The sequence below is a fragment of the Chiroxiphia lanceolata genome, chromosome 2 (assembly GCF_009829145.1).
Source record: "Chiroxiphia lanceolata isolate bChiLan1 chromosome 2, bChiLan1.pri, whole genome shotgun sequence".
Taxonomy (NCBI): Eukaryota; Metazoa; Chordata; class Aves; order Passeriformes; family Pipridae; genus Chiroxiphia; species Chiroxiphia lanceolata.
In genome coordinates, this window is record NC_045638.1 from 74,863,255 (window position 1) to 74,881,891 (window position 18,637).

General features: G+C 34.9%; 1 protein-coding gene across 2 annotated transcripts in view; it reads left to right on the forward strand.

Annotated features, from left to right (window-relative positions):
* The window catches only part of XPO4 (exportin 4), an 82,119-nt gene that overhangs the window by 46,459 nt on the left and 17,023 nt on the right, over nt 1–18,637 (forward strand). For both annotated transcript variants that reach the window (XM_032679739.1, XM_032679740.1), the window contains exons 7-17: nt 433–545; nt 2,953–3,110; nt 3,358–3,532; nt 8,081–8,257; nt 10,046–10,188; nt 10,305–10,450; nt 11,755–11,932; nt 13,665–13,824; nt 15,483–15,652; nt 16,601–16,775; nt 17,870–18,163. In XM_032679739.1, coding sequence (XP_032535630.1) covers nt 433–545; nt 2,953–3,110; nt 3,358–3,532; nt 8,081–8,257; nt 10,046–10,188; nt 10,305–10,450; nt 11,755–11,932; nt 13,665–13,824; nt 15,483–15,652; nt 16,601–16,775; nt 17,870–18,163 — 1,889 coding nt within the window. The remainder of the gene's footprint in view (nt 1–432; nt 546–2,952; nt 3,111–3,357; nt 3,533–8,080; nt 8,258–10,045; nt 10,189–10,304; nt 10,451–11,754; nt 11,933–13,664; nt 13,825–15,482; nt 15,653–16,600; nt 16,776–17,869; nt 18,164–18,637) is intronic.

Below are 18,637 nucleotides of genomic sequence, written 5' to 3' on the forward strand. Positions count from 1 at the left end.
GTTTGGCTATTTAGAAAAATAGGATATAGATTTCAATGAGCTATCTTTAGCTATGGTAAGGCCTTTTTAAAAGCTGCCAGGAAAATTTTTTAGAAAATTATTTCCTATTTTGCATAAATTTTAACACCTGTTAATTGCGGTCGCTTTTTTCCCTTCTCGTTGTGTTGCATTAGACACCCTGGTTATCAAAGTGATCGTATCGCTATGGTATGTCTCATAATTATGATCAAACTGTTATCTAACATTCCTGGAGCATTCTTTTTTTCAATACTTAATACCTTTTATTCCTTGGCCTCATGCATGAATTATGCTGTGTATGTGAAGAGGCTTAAAGTTTGTTTCCATTACATTCTTTCTGAATGGATCCTGTTGTATCTAGGATTTTTTTAAAGCCAAGTAGGAATGTTATTGTTGACCTTGACACCAGATAACTGGGCAGACATTATATAGCTATGTTTGAATCCTCACAAAATGTGATGCTAAAGCCAACAGAATCCTGGCGCGAGACTCTCCTGGACAGCAGAGTTATGGAGCTTTTCTTTACAGTAAGTTTCTTTCTTCAACTTTCATAGTCCAGACCGCAGGGAAAGCAGCTCCTTCCTGTTCTAAAACTGTATTGTTGGACTCTTCCTTTTGCATCAGGTAGGACTGATTCTGTTAAATTCAGCTTGCTTATCAAAGCAGACAGAAGTAATGTCTTTTTCCTAGGTTTGAATATATATTTTGCCTATTAATTGTTTTAAATTGATAACCATTAGCTAAAGAAAAAGGTATTATAGTTATCTAAACTTTTTTACATTTAATACTTTTGGATGTATTCTCATCAGACAAAACCAAACCTGATGAGCAGTAGTAGAGTATATCTTTCAGATAAGTGTAAGGGCTCTCAGAAGAGATCAAATGAGCAGTTTGTGTTTGCAGATCTTAAGGCATTTACTCAAGGGAACAGCTAAAAATAAATAATGTAGTTGTAGTTTTCTAGTCAGTTTCAGCATACAGAATTCTCTACCTCTTTCCTCAGCACAAAGTAAATCCAAACAAGTTAAAATAGAAAATAAGCTAGAGGGATGAGGAAGAAGTAGTGTTGGGAGAGGGGAACTCAATTTCCTTAACTTAAAAACCCTACAGTTTTAAAAATAGATAAAACTACTATTGTTTTCTTTCTGCAACTGTTGGGAGAAGTTTGTACTTATGGCTCAGCAAGGACTTAACTGCAGCAGCAACATATATTGACTTATAAATTCATTTACTATGGAATTTAACTTACATTACATCTCTTGGGACCTGAGAATTCAGCATTCTCATGCTTTTTTCATTTTTGCAAAGCAGAGAAATGATGTGCTCAAAACTTGGACAAAGTTGTCATTAGACAATGTGAATTTAACTCTCTAGTGCTGCTTGACAGTACGTTTGGATGTATGTCCTTACTTTATAGGATTTTTTGATAAATTTAATTTTTTTAAAAACTTGCAGCAAAAGTAAAAATTTATCTGTTCCAGTAGTTTTGAAAAGGTGAAAAAAATCACTGGCAGAACTCTTAGCGGCTACACACAATCTGAACAGCTGTCTAGACTATCCAGACAGTTGCTACTGTCAGCTGTGAACCTCCACATGCAAATAACTTTTTGGCTTACATGTGAACCCTTCCTCATTTAATAGTATGAACTTGTCAGAGTTAGGTATCTGTTTCCTTGATTGGTTTACAGTTACTTATTTGTGATAAGAAAAAAAATTTTGAATAATATACAGATTTGTTTTAGTACGTTTGCGTGTTACTTAATAGTAACCAAAGCTTGCCTGTGTTTCAGTGAACACTAGCCAGGGCAGTATGCTGTCTGTTTTGGTTTTAGATTCCTGATTTGCAGTGGTTGAGCCTTGTGGTAGTAGCTTGCTGTTTGAAGTAACGTAAGTGACTGGTAGTAATTTTTATTCACTTATCTGATCTGAGAAATTTTAATAACCTTGCAAAAGTTGCCTGGACTGCCATGTTAAAGTGAGTGCCTCCAGTTCTAATCTCAGCCTCGTGCGGGTTGTATATTAGGAAGGGTATTTCTGTTGCAGGATTTCTCCTGCTAGTTTGATCTTTCAGGGATTAACTTTGCAGCTAATCCAACTAGTTATGAGTTGGGTGAACTTGCAACTATAACACCACAGAGAAATGGTTAGTGTTTTAACTGTACTTTTATATATAATATTGCTGAAATAATTTAACTAAATTTTGCTTCTGGCTGAAAAAACTACTCTATATTTCTTTATTTATCCAGTAAATCTTATGTGAAAAAATAGGAGGCATGAGCCTAAGAAAATTCTTTAAATCTGTACTTGACAATTCAGATAAGTATGTGAGAATATGTTTGTTGAAATAGTAAGATTTTAATCTGGAAAGTCTCAACAACAGAAGTAATGACATAACAGTTTGCAGAAATACAGGAAGATTACTGTTGGTCTTGTATAACATGAGGGTGTTGCCAAGGAAGTGATGCATTCATTTTTGTATATGTCTTCAGTGTTTACCTCTGCTAAAGAAGCATCTATATAATCTTGATTGAACTCGTTGACTAACTTTAGCAAGACTCTATAGCCTAGGCATAGTTAGCATAATAGAGATGACTGTCATTATTGCTGTTTTTAGAAAGAGCAGCATGTCTGACTGGCTGGCATCTGTTTCCCTCTTTAAGACATAACACTCAGTAGACAGTTCAATTTTCAACACGTAGGTGAGCCTTAACTAAATGTTAGTTTCAGTGAGCTAACTCAGAGCTTACGATTTTGTGAGCTGTCACAATCTTGACATTTGCCATGGTTTAGGGAGTTGTAGAAACCCTTGCATTTCAGACTGAATGGAAGTTATAGTAAGCTTTTTTTGGTGTGTGCTCTTTTGGATTGAGAGCCATGTGACTGTTTTAAGAACACCCTATTTTCATGTATTATAACTACCTCACTTCCTGAAAGGTACATCGAAAAATCAGAGAAGATACAGATATGGCCCAAGATTCATTACAGTGCCTGGCACAGCTGGCGTCTTTGCACGGGCCAGTCTTTCCTGATGAAGGTTCACAAGTTGATTACCTGGCACACTTCATTGAGGGATTACTGAATACTATCAATGGGTATGTATGCCTGCTTTCTAAATTTAGATGGCATCTTTTAATCTTCAGTTTGGGGTGTAGCATATCTGTGTGGAGAAGTGGTATGGCTTGCTTATTTCTGGGTATAATTTGTATGTACTGTTGAAAGAAAAGGCAATTTAAAGTAGGTGGTGCTTACAGTAGATTTATTGATTGAAAGTGTATCAACAAAACCTATTCCCTTTTAACATTTTTCTTAATGGCAAAAACCTGCTGTTTCTATCTGTAGAATTGAAATAGAAGACTCTGAAGCAGTGGGAATTTCCAGTATTATCAGCAACCTGATAACTGTATTTCCTCGCAATATTTTAACGGCCATTCCAAATGAACTTTTCTCTTCATTTGTAAACTGCCTCGCACACCTCACCTGTTCCTTTGGAAGAAGTGCTGCCTTGGAAGAAGTGGTAAGTAGCTGCAAATAGGAGGTAATCTTTTTTGTTTCTCTCTATTTGTGATAAGCACAAGCGACAGGAGAATTTGGCTGTTTTGTTAATAACTGTTGTGAATTCAGTGGTTTTGTCCTAGATTTCTGAAATCCTTTCTGAGAGAGTTTTCTTTTTATTTCACGCAGTGTAATGAACAAAATTACACACTTCGTTCATCTTTCAGATTTTGTTTTGATTTAAAATACTTGTCTTAAATTTTTAATTTTAAAAAGAATGGATTAATTTAAAAATATTGAAGTCTTAGATATTGTTGACTTGCTGTTGTAGGACTTCTCTGAAAACTGTTGTAGGTAGTAAACAAGCTACAGTCCCAAAAGCTTAAAATGACTATGCGAACATATGGACAGACTGCAAATTAACTGCTGTCAAGAGTTCTGTTTCACGGTTTCTGTTTTAAGTGAATGTAGCCATTAAGATCTGTTGTTAACTCCAGGCTTCTAAGCTGTTCAGATCATGCCTTCATCACTGACACAGTTCAAATGGTAATTGTGTGTACAAATCTAGCACAGGAACTAAGAGGATTTTCTTCTCTTCTTTCAAATTTTGGTTGTAACGCTAAAGACCAATGGGGAAGTCCAAGTTTTCTGCTTCTAAAAATTGCATTAAAAATAAAAACCCCTAAGGACCTAGTTCAAGGGGAAAAAAACCATAAAAATTAAGGTGAATAATCTTGCACTTCAGCTATTTATATGCAGTAGATGTAGATATAAAATGAGATTATCAAGATACTAACCAATATTTCCCTATTAACATGAGAAAGTATGATTTTTTTTTCTTGTTTTGTATAATGACTGAGGTTAATTACCTGAGTTTGAAAATAATTATAGAAGTATTTAGTTACAAAGTTGATGGACATGTTTCGTTACTAGAGAACACAGGTGTGTTAATTAGCATTCATTGCAGGGCATTAAATCATCTCTTCACTGTGAGGTTAAAATGTATTACATTTGGCCCGGTGCTCACTTAAACTTTAAAGTTTTTTCATATCTTAATCAAAAAATTGGTGATTAAATTCAGAGTCTGAAATACAGCTACTTTCCAGACCTTATTGGTCAAATTTTGCTCTGCTTTTGGAATTTTCTAGTAGAACATTGAACATGTGTTCTAGTGCTCACCGATACATTTAGGAATGCTCTTGAAGCCCTTATAGAAAAGATTTAGTAAAAACCACAGGCAGCTGTCATTTAAATTCAAGGGACTAAAGGGATGTTGTTTCCTCAGTTAGCCTCTTGTTACTTGAGGACTAGAATAAGCAATCATATTTAATGAAAACAGTGCTCAACATAATGCCATTCAAAACACTTAATTTCTCAGCAAAATCTTACAATAGCATGTATGCTTTCTGATAAAAAGTTTATTTTGGAAATGACTAGCTAGTTATGCCTAGTAAACTGTGGCTGCTACACATCTTTAATCCCATAGGTTTTGCTGAAGAAACTTCTGTCAGTATTAAATGTTCTCAGATTAAGCAGCATCAAAACAAGAGAATGCAAGAGGGGTTTTTTTGTTATTGTTGTTTGGGGGAATTTTCTCACTGTCCTTCAATCTTTAAATCATCCTGTGAGAAAAGGAACATTACACTTTCACCCCTCCTGTTCTGTTACTGCTCTTATAGGTGTCTGAACTTCATGTTGTTTCTCTGATTTTCAGGATGATACAGAATTCTGTAGTGATGTGCCTTCCTAAAAAATAATGCTTATATCTTAACAGTGCATGAGCAATAAGGCGTGCTACCAAGACTTTTAACTTACTGCTAACTTAATCCTGATGGTGTAATGTGTGCTGTGACTATAGAAGTACTATTTTGCATCCCTGGAAACAATCTTTTGGTTTAGGAATGTCCCAGCCATGATTAATGTATTCCCCAAGCTTCTTGCTTAGAATGTGTGTAGTGATACCTTCTGTGAGCTCATGTGCTGTCTGCAGTTAAGAGCTTTTTGATATATAAAATACCATGTGTGTTGGGCTCGGTAGAGTTCTCAGAGCTTTTCAGAAATACAAAGTGCAGAAGGCAGGCAGGCATACTCCTTAAGCTTTGCTGGTTAAAAAAGCTGTTTTCCTCGTATTTCTGCCACTTTGTGTGCCAGCAGAACGTATCATGTGAACACAGCAGAAAGCCCATGAGGGACAAGGAATCTACTTTGCTCAAGATCTGCTATGAAAACTGTCAAAACGTGGAGGCACTGAATCAAAATATGCAAACCACTTTAAAGCAGCTAATAGTGATTTTCAACCAAGGGGGGAAACCCACAATCTAAATATCATGTTCAAACTGTTTCACATTAACCTGCCGCTTAGGGTTGGAGAGATTGACTGAAGGAAGTTTGAACATTTGCCTGAACAGCTATGCTAATGGAGGGAGGGCAGTAAGCTTTAACAATGCTGGTTTATGGTGCAAATTGGACCAGTAATCTCTTCCTTTAATGGCACTAGGTCTGAGAGAAAACACTTGTTCACAGCTATGCTCCACCTTGCTTAACACCTAATGCTTTTGCAAAAGTAGAAATCAAATAGTCCATCTGAAGTAGTGAAGAGTATAAACGGGATGTTGGATGAAAAGTCAAATTATATTTGACTTTAAATTAAGAAACTATATCAAAGGCTTCTTTTTCTCAAACTGAATCTCAATGCATTGTTCTGTTTCATAATATTTTTTAAGTATCATGTGATGGCAGAGATCATTCCGAATTTGGTCATCTCTGCTGTGCTCCCAACTCTTTCTAGCTTTTTGCTGCTTGACAATTTTTTTGTAGTGTTCTTTCTTCAGAGGGTCAGCAAACTGTGAAGGAAGAAGGACCAAATTTCTTCTTGTTTCCTGTAGTAGAGGAATTAAGCATTTTTACTTTAACATTGTTGGTTTTATCTTGCCTTTCTTGAAGATTTGAGTTCTGATCCATCAAAATGATTCAGCTCTCCAATCTACAGCACAACACTTTATCTGTAGGACATATTCGGTAGCTCAGCTGTAGGTAATATGAAATAAGGATTGGAATTTTTAGTAAGGTTTCTTTGGAACCGTATTGGTTCAATATGGATAAAATCTTTCTACTATTGGGCATGTACTTTATAGAGGCATATTAGTCCTAGACTGCTTATGAGAATACCTTAGAGTTAAAATAATTTTTCTTCATGACATTATCTTCTTTATTACCTTTTCAAATAAATGAATTGGATGTATTTTGAGGGTATTTTGTTGTTCATAAAGACGTGTGTTTATTTGCTTATGCTCTTGATTCTTATAAATTATGAAAAATTGTATGTAAGTTAATAACTGTAAATATATTACATACATGTAAAAATATTTTAGGATTGAATGACTGTCTGTAAATTCATGTGACCTTTAGCCAAGTTTCAAAAAGATGTGTTATGTTGTCCTTCCCAAATTTGTGACTTACGTTAGTGTTGAATGCAATTTTGCCTCTCTCCTTGTCATCTTCAGCTTTTGGTTTTGCAATTGCATCAGTGTGTCCCATATTTTAACTTATGCACATATGACCACTTTGCAGTTACAAAATGATGCGGTGAAGCTATCTTGAAACACTTCCAGTGTGATATCAGTTCTTCCTCTTAATCAGCCAATGTTTTCTTTTCCTCGCCTGTTCATTCAACCATGTTTGTAACTTCACTGGAAGTCAGGAATTCTTGTGTCTGGAGCATGATTAAGGCCTTAATGTCTTTGTTTCATCAATGAACCGTTTTACTAAGCTCTGCTATCTGAAAGTAACTTCTGTGAGCCACCCTGTTGGTTAAAACTTGAGAAGACTTCTTAGAGGGAGTTTAGCGTCTTAGCAGCATGTTTATCTGTACAGACACACTGGAGTTATTGGAGGTTGGATATATTTACTAAAGTTCAATTTTTACATCAAGACAAAAAGTTGATAGTTACATTAAAAATATTTTTAAAATAAATGGCCTCTTTGCTGTTTGGGTTTTTTAGTCTGCCTGTAACCCAGGACTTTGTATTTCAGATAAGTTGTTTCCTTCTGCAACTTAAGTACTACGTAGAAGCACATATGAATAATTAGAAACATGAAGCATCAGTTGAAATACACCAAGTAATTGGAGGTGCAGGCACTTCCACTGTTTTTTGGTTTGCTTATAGAATGAGAAGTTGTGATTATTCATCAAAACTGGCTACCTGTAGTAAGGTTTCTTGAACACATGGCAATCTTGCAGTAATTTCCTGTGGAACAGAGAATCATCGTCTTTTCTGTCTCTTTATTTCAGTAGTAGTGGAATACATATAAATCTATATGCAACATCAGATGAAGAGAAACAGCTAAACACACTGACAGTTTTTTAAAAGCCTAGCAAGTGCAAAAGCTGCACTGACCTTTTTGATGCATTGCTTCAATCTTGGCTATCCTTAGATGGGTTTCTTTTTCTTAGACTGATTTCTTTTTGTATCAACAGTAGAAGAACATCTGTTTAATAATGAATATAAGCACGTTCCTGTGGTTTAGTTTAGGAATAAGATTTTTTATTTGTTTCTTTCATCTCCTACAGCTTGACAAAGATGACATGGTGTATATGGAGGCATATGATAAGTTGCTGGAATCTTGGCTTACTTTGGTACAAGATGACAAACATTTCCACAAAGGTTTCTTTACCCAACATGCTGTTCAAGTCTTTAATTCCTACATTCAGTGCCATCTAGCTGCTCCTGATGGCACAAGGAATTTGGTAAGCCTTCATTCTAGTAGATTTTGATGATGACATATAGTAACTACCCCGTGTCTTTTGGTGTGTATATATTATGTAACTCAAGGCAGCGAGTGTAGAATTGCTATTTGTGACTTTGGAAATGAAAAAATTGACAAATTTGTTACTCAGTTGTCATTTCCCAGTCTGTTTCTCACATTCTGAAGAGGAAATAAAGAAATGCAAAGTTGGAAATCACTTAAAAAATTAGAAAAAAGTAAACCTGTAACTTGGATCAATGTGTATCTTGCTTTCTTCCCCCAGATACAGTGACTAAACTTTTGACCATCCTTCTCTGGATGTCCTTAGAGTCCTGATCAAAATTCTCAGTGAAGAAATTGAAAGCCTATTTTATGATTGTTAGCTCCCATACATTACCTTCAAAGTATAATGCATAAATATCTGAAAAAATGTGGGCTGACTATGCTCAGGATAGAAGAAACTTGGAATATCATGTGGTCCTTTAGGATAACTTGAATTCCCGGTTGAAGTTTTGAACAGGTGACTGTTCTAAAGAAAGCCTAAAAGTACATCAAGTATCTCTGTAGCCATTGAGAAAGAAAGCAGATTAGTATATTTGCAAGTAGTCTGGATCTTTCTAGAATAGATTTTTATGCCGAAAGTTGGGTGTAGATGTTAAAAGAATTGATTATTGCATAGATTCAATTCAATAACTGTATAAAATCTCTCTTTAGTTTGATGCTGTGCAAAGATCTCTGAGATACTTCATTCTGAAAAGCACTGTATAAAACTTAATTCTGCTATCTCAATATGTAACAGATGGTAATAACAGTGCCAAAACCAAGAGAAATATTTCACAAGAGAACTTTGAATTCATATCAGGCGGTCTTGACATAACTTGTATACACAGGTTAATTCATGTCATTCTGTGAGATAAGTCATTTATCCCATGGGTAACCTTTTAAAAGCCACAGCTGGCATTTTAGAATGCTTCTTGTTCAATATCAAAGCAGTAACAGGAACTTTCAATCCCTGCTTTGAGAGCAGAGGCTCACCCTTCAGTAAACAGCTGCAACTTTGAAGTTGCCAAAAGAGAATGATTTGCTGGGTTACATAAAGAAAAGATGGGTTAGAAGCACTTGGTATAAGGAGTTGTGTGTGGATTCAGTTTTCCAGGACCTGTAGAAATAAAGCAAACTGATAGCTTTCTCTCTTATATTTTACTTTGTTACTTGCATAAATTTTATGATTATTCAAGAGATTTTGAAAACTTGCAATATTGATGCTTAGTTTCTACATATCATGGTTCATCTCTTTAAGGAGTAAGATCTGATTATTATTTAAATAGTTTTATAATGCAACCAAGATAAACTGTGAGAAATTGAACAGTGCAACTTTGCATCAGCAAAAAATAAAACTGAGATGATGATTATTAGTCTTCTGTTTTCCTGAGGTTATAGCATTTACTTTTTAAAGTACTTTTTTATTTTTAAATAGTACTTTTTAAACTACTATTTCCTTTCAAACAGTACGTTATGGAAAATCTTTAATAAAAGAGATGATTTTCATTTCGTCTTGAAAAATAGTACCTATTACATGACTTATGTAAGATCTCAGACAACTGACAACAATATCTTCGACTAATGAATAGGAAAAAAGCATGGAAGTTGCAGTATTTAAAATGGTTGTTCATCTGTGCAAAACACCTTGAAAGAAAGTGCCAAAATAATGCAGAAAACTGTGATGATGGTAAATTTAACAAGTATGACTCTTAACTGGTTGCTTCTAATTTTGTTGAAATAACCAAAGACTGCCAATGGTGTGGCCTCTCGGGAAGAAGAAGAAATAAGTGAGCTGCAGGAAGATGACAGAGACCAGTTCTGTGACCAGTTGGCCAGCGTAGGCATGCTGGGGAGAATTGCTGCAGAACACTGTATACCTCTTCTTACAAGGTAAGTACAAAAAAAGTAGTCATGAATGCAAATCGGTAAAGCCATCACATGAAAAGCCTGACTCGGCCGAAACAATTTAAAAGCAGTGAAGTTATTTTATTGTTATTTGTCCACAGTTTGTTAGAAGACCGAGTGACAAGGCTCCATGGTCAGTTGCAAAGACATCAGCAGCAGTTACTTGCCTCACCAGCATCAGGTTCAATTGACAATAAAGTGCTTGATGACCTGTATGAGGATATTCATTGGCTTATTTTAGTCACAGGTTAGTGAACTACAGCTTTAAATAGTACTAATTCTGGTAGTCTTGTTGCAGCTGGGACATCTTAAAAAAAAAAAAAAAGAAACCCTGTATATCAACTACTCTTACCTTTTATCCTTTATGATAATTTCATCTTACATGCATCTTACCTGCAAAGTCTTTGTTTTACTTTCATCTGCCTGAATAACATGAATGTTTATCTTTAAAAGATTGATGAAATCTTTACCTGAGGTAGTGTCCTTTGGAAATGCCCACAACTAATTTTGTTATAGATTTCAGCTGTGTTATCAGTCAACCTATTCAAGAAATTAGTCTGTTCATGGTACCAGTGGTATTGTCTGGAGGCACATGACTTTATAAGGGAACCAGTGTGAGATCAGGATAATGGTAGTACTCAGTGGTGGCCAAGAATCAAGTAAGTTCTAGAATTTCTCAGTGCTGATGATCCATGTCCTGCCATTTTGTTATATTTCAGGGAAGTTGAATTTAGAACCTTTTCAGTTTTAATTTTTAGATGAAAATGTTTTACTTACATTTGCAAAATGTAATAACTATGTCTTTGTTAGGAGAAATATATCATATATTATACATTTTGTAGTATTATATTATAATATGTATTTTGTGAGGTTTTTTTATATCTGATGTTTTAATCACTCTCAGATGTTGACATTAATGTATTTATAATTTTGTAATACTGTGGAATGGAGTTTATATTTGTAGCTCACAGATAGTTATGGGATCAGACATTGAAAACTCAACTAAAACTGGAATTAATATTATCTGTATACCAGAGTATTGTATAAAATCCCATGCTTCACCTGATCTACAGTTGCTGTGCAAGAAAAACTGTATTATAGCAGATGTATTTGATGTCTTAAAACCTCTGACAGATTTGAAATGTTAGGAAAACAGAAGTCCCAAATGAGATGGACTCAGTGGAAAAGCTGTAAAATCAAGGCTTTTTTTATCACGTAACAAGAAAAAAATTACATCAAAATGTTGCTTTGGGGTGTCTCTCTCCCAGATAGTTGAATTGACTGTAGCACTTTTACATGAAGCAAAACTTACCTCTTTTTTAATTGGTTTTTAAATTGGTGGTTTCTTCTTGTCACTTTAGGTTTTTGTCTGCTGAAATGCTTTAAGGATTCTAAAGTTAATTCCTTTGTATTTAAGCAATGTTAGTCAGGTTGTACAAACATTTGATTCTGGTATGATGTTTGCAGTTAAGCCAATGGATTCTCTAATCAGAAAGCTGTAAGTTAACCTAGGGTAGAAGGTTGTGATCACTCTTTCTTTTTTAATGTAAGGCTACCTCTTGGCTAATGATACTCAGGGAGAGACTCCGCTAATACCTCCAGAAGTAATGGAATATTCCATTAAACATTCAGCTGAGGTTGACATCAATACAACACTTCAGATTCTGGGATCTCCAGGAGAAAAGGCCTCTTCCATCCCAGGGTACAACAGAACTGATTCTGTAATTAGGTAAGGATGCATCTTGTGCTTTTAAGTTTGTTAAATGCTTTTTAAGAGAAGAAATGAGAATGTGAGTGGACTTCTGTGAATGTGAAAAGTAAAGAAGCAATACTGAAAAACTGAGTATTGAAAAAGAAATGTCTTTTTTTACTACTATTAAAGTAAGGGCAAATAATTTAGGAGAATGGTTTTATAACAGTCATATTAAGGTAATGCTGTAAAAGAGCATTAAGAAAAGATGGAAAGCATGAAGTGTTTTTTTTGATTGGTTGATTGGGGTTTTTTTAGGATAAGGAAAGGCAGGGTAAATATAGATGATATTTCAAGTCAAGGTGATCCAGGGAAGGACTGAAAAAAAAAATGAGAGTAAGGCATCAAAACAGATAACACTGAGTCAAGATGGGAATGCTGAAGTGACTAGATGGACCTAATACCTAATAGTCTTAACAGAGGACATGAGCCAAAATCTTGGAAATAGAGATTTTATTTTTTTTTATATCTCTACTGAAAATTCCTCTTTGATCTATTACAGAAATTCCCTAAAATTATTTAAGTAAAAAAAGTTGATAATATATACTCTAAAATTCGTGCAGCACATGTGCATCTTAAGCTAATGCTTTCCAGAGCATCAGTGAGCTTGTCTGCTGTGAATGAGTTACTGCCCAAGCTTGGCAGTCACAGAAGAATTGATCCTTGGAGCAGAAGGAATTTTTGTCAGTTATGTACACATATCACTGTTAGCCTATGAAAGAAGCAGGAGAGATTTCCCTTCCCTTTTACAAGAAGGCTGATGCCCACAAAGGACTCCTTAATTTGAATCCTCACACTTCAGATTTCATTCAACTCTTAATTGACATAGAAGATTCTTCACCCAAGATTAGTTGTTGTCTATTTAAAAGTCTTCTTCTGGGAAGAAGCCAGAAAAAATGGATCTTCATTAGCAATGATGTATGTGCCTAATGTTTAGAACCTTGAATACCACTCACTGATACTGTTGGCTGCTTCAAAAAGTGGTCACTGAACAGGATTTCTTGATGCAGTGTTTCAGTGGTGATGGGAATAAAGTTACATATAAATAAGGAGAGATTTGAGGATCTCTGTCAATAGCTCTGAAATGTCTTCAAGATACAGGCCACTGTCAACTCCTAAATTTCTTGTGCACTATCACATTCTTATACAACTTAATTGACATACTAAAAAAACTAATATTTAATGTCATTTTATAGGCTGAATTTGTTAACATGATCACCTGATGTTCTGCTATTTCTTACTGGTTTTCTGCTGCAATAAACAAGAGACAAATAAGTGGTCATTTCTGTATTTGTTTTTTCGTATGCATTACACTGTGAAAGCTACATAATTAGAACTGATTTGGTCAGTAAACTTTCTTGTGCAAGGATGGGAGAAGCAGCTTTTCAAAAAAGCTTTTCAAGTGCTCCGTGTAGTAGTCCATTTGTCACAATGCTTGTGAGGATTCTTTGTTGCAGTAATTTTGATGTCAAAGTTCACCTTTTAAAGCACAATTATGATTTTTTGGAGGATATTTGCCTGTCTCTCTCCCTCCCTCTCTCCTTGCATTTCAAGAAACAATAAACTCAGGTGCTTTTTACTTGATTAGAGTTGAACTACTTTGTGTTATCCTGATCTCCTGTTGTATTTGGTGAAAAATGGAAGAGTTTGTTAGTTGCTTTCCTTCTCCAAAAGCCAGTCTCAGCATCCTCATTGTATTTTAAATCCGCAGGTTGTTATCTGCTATTTTAAGAGTGTCAGAAGTAGAATCTAGAGCAATAAGGGCAAATCTCACGCACCTCCTGAGCCCCCAGATGGGCAAAGATATTGTGTGGTTCCTCAAGCGCTGGGCAAAGACTTACCTCCTAGTAGATGAAAAGTTGTATGATCAGGTAAGGATGTAACTTTTATGAATTAATTGGTGAGTATTAGCAATAATATTATCCTGTGAATGCAGATGTCAGTGTAACTATTTAACAGTGCAATGCTAAAGCATTTTTAGTGTTAAATATGTTGTAGATTATTTTGGAATTTGAAATTTGATGTTTTCTTCCATTTGTTAATTAGAAATATAAGTTGTGAGGGGACTCTTCTTGCACATTTTGCTGCAAATTTGAGAATTTTTTTTTTTTTGGTAGCCATCACCATAGCAGAATAACAATGCTCTCAGGCCACATAGTGGGTGAAACTCACTGACTACAGTAATTTTATAAGCTACTTCTGACTGTCCATCAGATCTTACATTTCATCTCTAATACAAGGGTTGCCCTTGATGGATGATTTAATGAGTAACCTGATGATGACTGAGATATTTATCACCATCACAAAGTAGTATACATTAGCTAATGTCATGCTACTTTCTCTCTTGTCCCCGTTCTCATTGAATATACCATGATTTCAAGGGTACATTCTTTGTAAAGGGCAACTTCTTATCATGTTTGGACAGCACTAATCATGATTAGAATTTGATCCTTATTTTGCTTATCGAACTAACTGTAATCCAACTGGCTCACAGAGGCCACTTGTCTTGAGGAGGTCCTATTGGCTCTAACTTTTCAAGAAGGAAGCCACCTCCTCCTCCTCCCCTTTATTTCCACTATTGAAGCAACTAAGAATACTAATGCTTCAGGAGGCCCCTCCTTAACAAAAATAGGTATACCATAGACTTGCAGATATTTGGAATAGTACTATTTAACTTTTACACAAAGCACAGCTAAGAATTTGTAAAGGTACCAACTGGGGAAGAATTGGAGAGCACATTAGGATACATGTGAAAAATGATGTGAAGAAACAAAACAAAGTATCTAGGAAATGCACACATTTAGTTTGTGTTGACATATGGAAGTGATTGAAACCTCTATTTAAACTTTATGCTCAGTCATGTATATATCATGAGTTTTAAAGTTAGAAGCGCTAGAGGTTGTGCTGACAGAAAACCCCTGCACAATTATTAAAGAAGTCTTTGGATTTCACTCTTGAGAAACTTTTTTTTAAAGACAGGAGAACAGGCAATTTCAAGGAAGCATATTTTAATGTGCCAGGACCATAGTGTGACATCCTTCCTAAAAGATGTGTAGATTAAAGGAACGATCTGCAGAAAGCAGATGCAGAAAAATTGAGTTCAAAATAGATTTTTAAAAGATTTGATCTAGATCAAGAGCTAGATTTATTTCTAATAATTTTTACTACTGAATTTTGAGGAATTTTGTCTTAAATTCATGAAAACTCTTCCAGGAGGGTATTTTGGGATCTTTCTTTTGATTATTATTCTTTTGAACTTTCTTTGGCCTTAAAAGCTAGACATACTCAAACCAGGTTTTGTAATGAGGTAGAAACTTTTTTTTGTTTAAAGTGTTGTGCTTAAAATTGCAAAATAAATTTGGCAAAGACTTTTCTATTACAGGTATTCTTTGCCTTTGTCTATGTAACATTTGTGTAATTTAAGTAGGAAAGAAGTGACAGCCTGAAAAGAATTTGCTGACAATGATTACCATACACTTTGGGCTTCTGGCTTCTGTAAAACTCACTCATTTTAATGCTTTTCTTATAGATAAGTCTGCCATTTAGTACAGCATTTGGTGCTGATACAGAGGGTTCCCAGTGGATTGTGGGTTACCTTTTAGAAAAAGTGATCAGTAACCTGGCAGTGTGGAGTTCAGAGCAGGACCTTGCAAATGATACTGTACAACTGCTAGTAACATTAGTGGAAAGGAGAGAGCGGTAAGTTGCTATACCTCTGGAAGTCAAAAAATTTCTTTTGCTTCCTTTAAAGTTTTTGGGCCAAAGTAATCCAGATACAGGGCACTTCATATTTATGTTTCTGTAAGTCAAATTACTTTAGTAACATACTATAACTGAGAAAAACCCCAACAAACTTGTCTAACAAAGTGAGGAGTGAGACCTATATTTGACAAAACATCACCTAATTTTTATTATTGTTTAGACATGTACTTTCCTTACCTTACCTTTGTGCCTCAGTCTTAAAGTGAGAAAGGAAAATTCTCCTGGTCTCCCCTCTTATTACAAGGATTTTTGTGTTGTTAATTTTTGTTGATTAAGAGTTCAGATCTTGGCTAAGCCAGTATAAAATGTGGTTTTTAAACATATAATTTTTTTTTTTTTTTAAATCCAGGATTTCGTGGATTCAGACAAATTACAGAAAGTTTTCTTTGGTATTGCATACTGTGAAGCAGGAGATTCATGAATGTTTTAATTCTCTGAAATTACATGCAATCATACATTCACAGTCTGATGAAAGACTGTTCTGAAGCTTGAGGATTTTAAATGCTTGAGGAATTTTCTTTTTGAAAAAATTTAAAACCCACAGGAGCCAGTTTTGGAATAAACTGCTTATTTTATCATGACTTAATGAGACTAAGCTTTTAATCCATGCAATATGTCCATTAACTCTGTATGTGTGTATGTGCATAAAACTAAAGCACTTCCCTGCTTTTCTCCCATATGAATTGATCTATTTTCAGAGTATATGCTTTAGAAATCTTAGAGCTGAGGCATTAGTAAGACAAAAATCAAAAGGCAATTTAGCCTTAGAATAAAGGAATTTTTTTCAAAAAACCTAACAAACTTCTGACAACTGCTAGCAACCCGATGTGCTCTATTCATATAATTTTGTGAAATCCTTATTTAAATTGTTTTTCCCTCTTTTAGGGCAAACTTAGTCATTCAGTGTGAAAACTGGTGGAATTTAGCTAAACAGTTTGCAAGGCGAAGCCCTCCTCTTCACTATTTGTCCAGTTCTGTGCAGAGAACACTAATGAAAGCTTTAGTTTTAGGAGGTTTTGCTCATATGGATACAGAAACAAAGCAACAATACTGGACAGAGGTAAGCTGTTTTGATGCTTTTATTACTTCCATTTTAGCAAGCAGTACAAGTTAGTTTAGGGAATTTTATGGTGGCACAAAGTCAACTGATATAGCATATTTTTATTTTTAATGTCTCACTAATTTTAAAAATTATTTTCTTTTTGAAGGTCAGTAGTCATATATATTGTATCTAAATTGTATCTAAAACATCTCCACCTAAACAGAAACCTCTAATAATTAACTTGAAGCTTTGCAAAGCAAACAGGATAACAATATGCTTAACTGAGATTATTATAAAAGATACAGTAATTTTCCTTGAACTGTACCATTTTTTCTTCTATTTTAATTTGGTGGTGTTATGAATTATTTAGTTATTCACTTAATGATAACAACAGTAAGTAAAAAGCTAACGTGGAACATAACAAAGAGCCTTGACCAGCTCTTTGTGCCCTGGCTCCATTAAAGTTCTGATATTTACTACCAGAAAGGTTGGTGCAAGAAAGTAGCTGAAATGTGATCAGGAAGCACCAGAGGAGTTTGTAAAGCATTGACCTTCTGAGAAAACCTGGCCTTTATTAGCAGAGATATGAAATTAGTGATTTAAGGTACGACTATAATGCACTGGAAATAATTGGAAAAAAACAATTATTTTTATGGAAGTTTTTAAATTGTTTCTAAACACAGCTGATGACAAAAGTGATTGCGCTATTTAGAATCATAATATGGCAACAGTAACTGTGAACATTAATTCTAATGCTTTCATTGTTAGCAATTTTTCCCCCTAATACTGCATTTGGAAGAGAACCAAATAGTGCGAGCCAGAGAAGGTCATTGTCATTGGTTTAAAAACTACAAAATAACCTAAAATATTTATGGAGGTGCCATTTTGGAACCTGTGGACAAGTAATGATGGATAATGAGAAGCACTAATCAGTACCACTTCAGCTTATGTTAATGTGGCAGACAATAACATAACTGAGCCGTTGGAACTGGAAGTGATTGATTCTTGTACTGCCATGCCAAAAACGACCCATGAGCTTGCCAAGTTACTCGAACCTTACATCTCATATGGTAGTACACGTATCTTAATGCTCCTTTTCTAAAAATTTCAAGGTTCTTCAGCCACTTCAGCAGCGATTCTTGAATGTGATAAACCAAGAAAACTTTCAGCAGATCTGTCAGGAGGAAGAAGTGAAACAGGAAATCACTGCTACATTAGAAGCACTCTGTGGCATTGCTGAGGCTACTCAGATTGATAACGTAGCAATTCTCTTCAATTTCCTAATGGACTTCCTTAATAATTGCATTGGATTAATGGAAGTATACAAAAACACACCAGAGACTGTTAATCTCATAATAGAAGTCTTTGTTGAAGTTGCACATAAACAAATTTGCTATCTTGGAGAGGTAAATACAACCAGAAGGGGAAGGAGGGAGAAGAGTGTGTGTGTGTGTGTGTGTGTGTGTGTGTGTGTGCATACAGTGCTATTCCTTAAACAAAATAAGGTGTGGTGATTTTTATATAGAGAAAGAAAGAATATGTGTTCACATCTGTTAAGGAATTCCTTTGTTTTAAAACATATGCTTGCAAAGATTAAAAGCAGAATATTTAGACTGTTCGTATAACAATAAATTTAAGCACAATTTATCACTAGTGTAACTCAATGCATAGGTGGCAGAAGAGGACAGACTATGTTGAGTACTTTTTTCTAACTGTATCAAACTTTTCAAAAGTCTGGTCTAGGAGAATTGCAGACAAATGTATATCAGAGACAGTGCTTTGGTCCTAGACAAGGCATTAATAGTAATACCAAGAAGTTAACAGTTAAAATAAATTTTGAGTCAGTGCAGTACGCTTACATCTTTGCACCATTGGCTAAT